Raw genomic sequence first — 2,168 nt, forward strand, 5'->3', positions numbered from 1 at the left:
CGAAGAGGTCGCGAATACGACGGTTTTGACTACCTTCCGCGTTCTTACGCTGATCCAACACCGCCGGAACCCTTCGCTTTAACGCGGCGATCTTCGAGTCAATGTGACTCAAGAGAAATTTATAGTTGTCATCCGATGCGTCACCGCTCGCTTTGCCCTCCTCCCTCTCTGAAGGCGGTAAAGCGCTACGACGTGATGAAGTGGATGATGCACCAGAACCGTTAGGGGAACTGATTCTGTCTATGATGGAGCGGGGTTCACTCCCTATGAAGCCATTACGACGCGACAGGACATCACTTGTCATCATGCTAGTCGGGACGGTTCCGCCCGTGCTGCTAGTTGCGTTGCTGGTGACTCCACCGCCTATGTGGGGCCGGGCCTTTGCCATCACAGCTCGCCGTATGACGATTGGCTCATCCTTCTCGAGCAGATGCCACAACGTCCGCCGGAGCATTCGAAATGCGACTATTCACCCCCCCACTCTTCCGTTGGTACGGATGCCACCGCCCTCCCTTCCCCCTTTCTTTTATTATTGTTATTAATTTATGTAACGGCACAGGCTTGCGCCACTTTGCCTAAGGTGTACGATGCAAATGACAGCAGCTATGCTGCGGGTGCGACGCCGTTGCTGCCCGCGTTCCTTGCGTTTATTCTCCCTTATTGTAGGTTGCAAAGCCCTGGCACGCGCGGCGGCGAGTCGCACGTGGGGAGGTTAGGGCCCACCGACGGATTTTGATGCTATGAGTTTTGACAATCTATTAGATCGGCAGTAGTGTATTTGGTGTGAGGAGATCGAATGGAGAGGAGAACGTTTAGGCCGCAGAAGCAAATTAAGCACTTTGATTCATGAACGAGGGGCTGAGAAGATGATTTCACTTACAACAATTGGTTCCCTCCTCTGCTCCGCTGCACAGTGTTAATGTCCAAATTAGCAATGGAAACGTGTCATTGCCTTACTGCAAACTGGGAAGGGACAACGATAAGAACATCATGAAAACCCATACACGATAGAAATCACACTCTCCTCGCCACTGAGTGAAAAACCGGTTCAGTTTTCCACTACGACCGCTCGCGATACAACCACGCCCCTTTGCCGTACTTTCCTCATTTATGTGAGTGACGCAAAGTGTCTCCAGCCCCGGCCCACAGGATCAATAGTGAAACAAAGGTCAGCAGGCGACACACAGTGGTGTGTGGAAACGAAGTAAGAATGCCGAATAAATACGGCTCTCAAGTTACCGCTTCAGCACCTCTCCACTTTCGCAGCGGCACGCACAGCCTGGACAAACCCATGTACCTTCCCCTTGCTCTCTCTTTTTTTTTTTTCGGGCACAGTGCGGGCAAGTAAGCAGACACCTGCCTATCACGCCACTTGCCCATTTCAACCGCTTTCACTGCTTGCCCTTTCCCTTTTCCCCTCTTTCTTTATATATATATATATATATCCCCAACCTTCCTCGAAGTTAAACAACCGCATTGTACCCCTGCTTCTCAGAAGTGCCGAGCGCCTTAGCGGCCTCCACCGTCCCTGGTACGTAAACACGGTCAACGTCAACCTCCCCACGAACTAACTGTGTTTCCACTTGCAGCGATTGCATCCACTTCTCAATGCGCATCACGCGGTAGGCCAAGTAAAAACCGATAGCAAGTAAACAAATAGTCACCACCCACGAACCAGCACCAAAGAAAGCTGCCACAGACATCAGACACATGAAGTCAAGACGAAACCACATGAGCTCCAGCCACTGCTTGCGACTGACTTCACTGTAGGAGGAGCAATGCCACACCCGCCCGGTGTATACGGAGACGGAGGCAACACCTGAGAAGGCTCCAATGTACTGTACGAAATAAGGGAAGTTGAAGCGGCACCAGCCAAATGCATTTGGAAAAAGCGCCTGGCAAACAGTAGCGAAAGGGCCAACCAAACCACATATGATCACCACAACGTGCACCACATTTTCTGAAGGATGAGATGAGGCTGCAGTCGGCAGGTTACCAAAGTCTACCGTGGCTGACGGCACCGGGTCAGAGTCGGCAGCCGTTGAAGGGACCCCCGTTTCGCCCATGTGGAAGCGCCGCCGTTGGTATTCTAACATTTCCACCGCTACCTGCTTCAGGGAACCTACAACAAAGGCAGGATCCAAATCGGGTGACTCTTCTGGGGAGCA

The 2,168-nt window shown here is 52.0% G+C and overlaps 1 protein-coding gene across 1 annotated transcript; it reads right to left on the reverse strand.

Moving 5' to 3' along the window:
- Positions 1-1,463: 1,463 nt before the first annotated feature.
- TEOVI_000584600 (uncharacterized protein) lies at positions 1,464-2,096 on the reverse strand (the record flags this gene model as incomplete). Its single annotated transcript, XM_067220567.1, has 1 exon — positions 1,464-2,096. One exon carries the CDS (start codon positions 2,094-2,096, stop codon positions 1,464-1,466), a length of 633 nt encoding a protein of 210 aa, XP_067076668.1.
- Positions 2,097-2,168: the final 72 nt, after the last annotated feature.

The sequence above is a fragment of the Trypanosoma equiperdum genome (assembly GCF_001457755.1).
Source record: "Trypanosoma equiperdum strain OVI genome assembly, contig: ctg_1185, whole genome shotgun sequence".
NCBI lineage: Eukaryota > Euglenozoa > Kinetoplastea > Trypanosomatida > Trypanosomatidae > Trypanosoma > Trypanosoma equiperdum.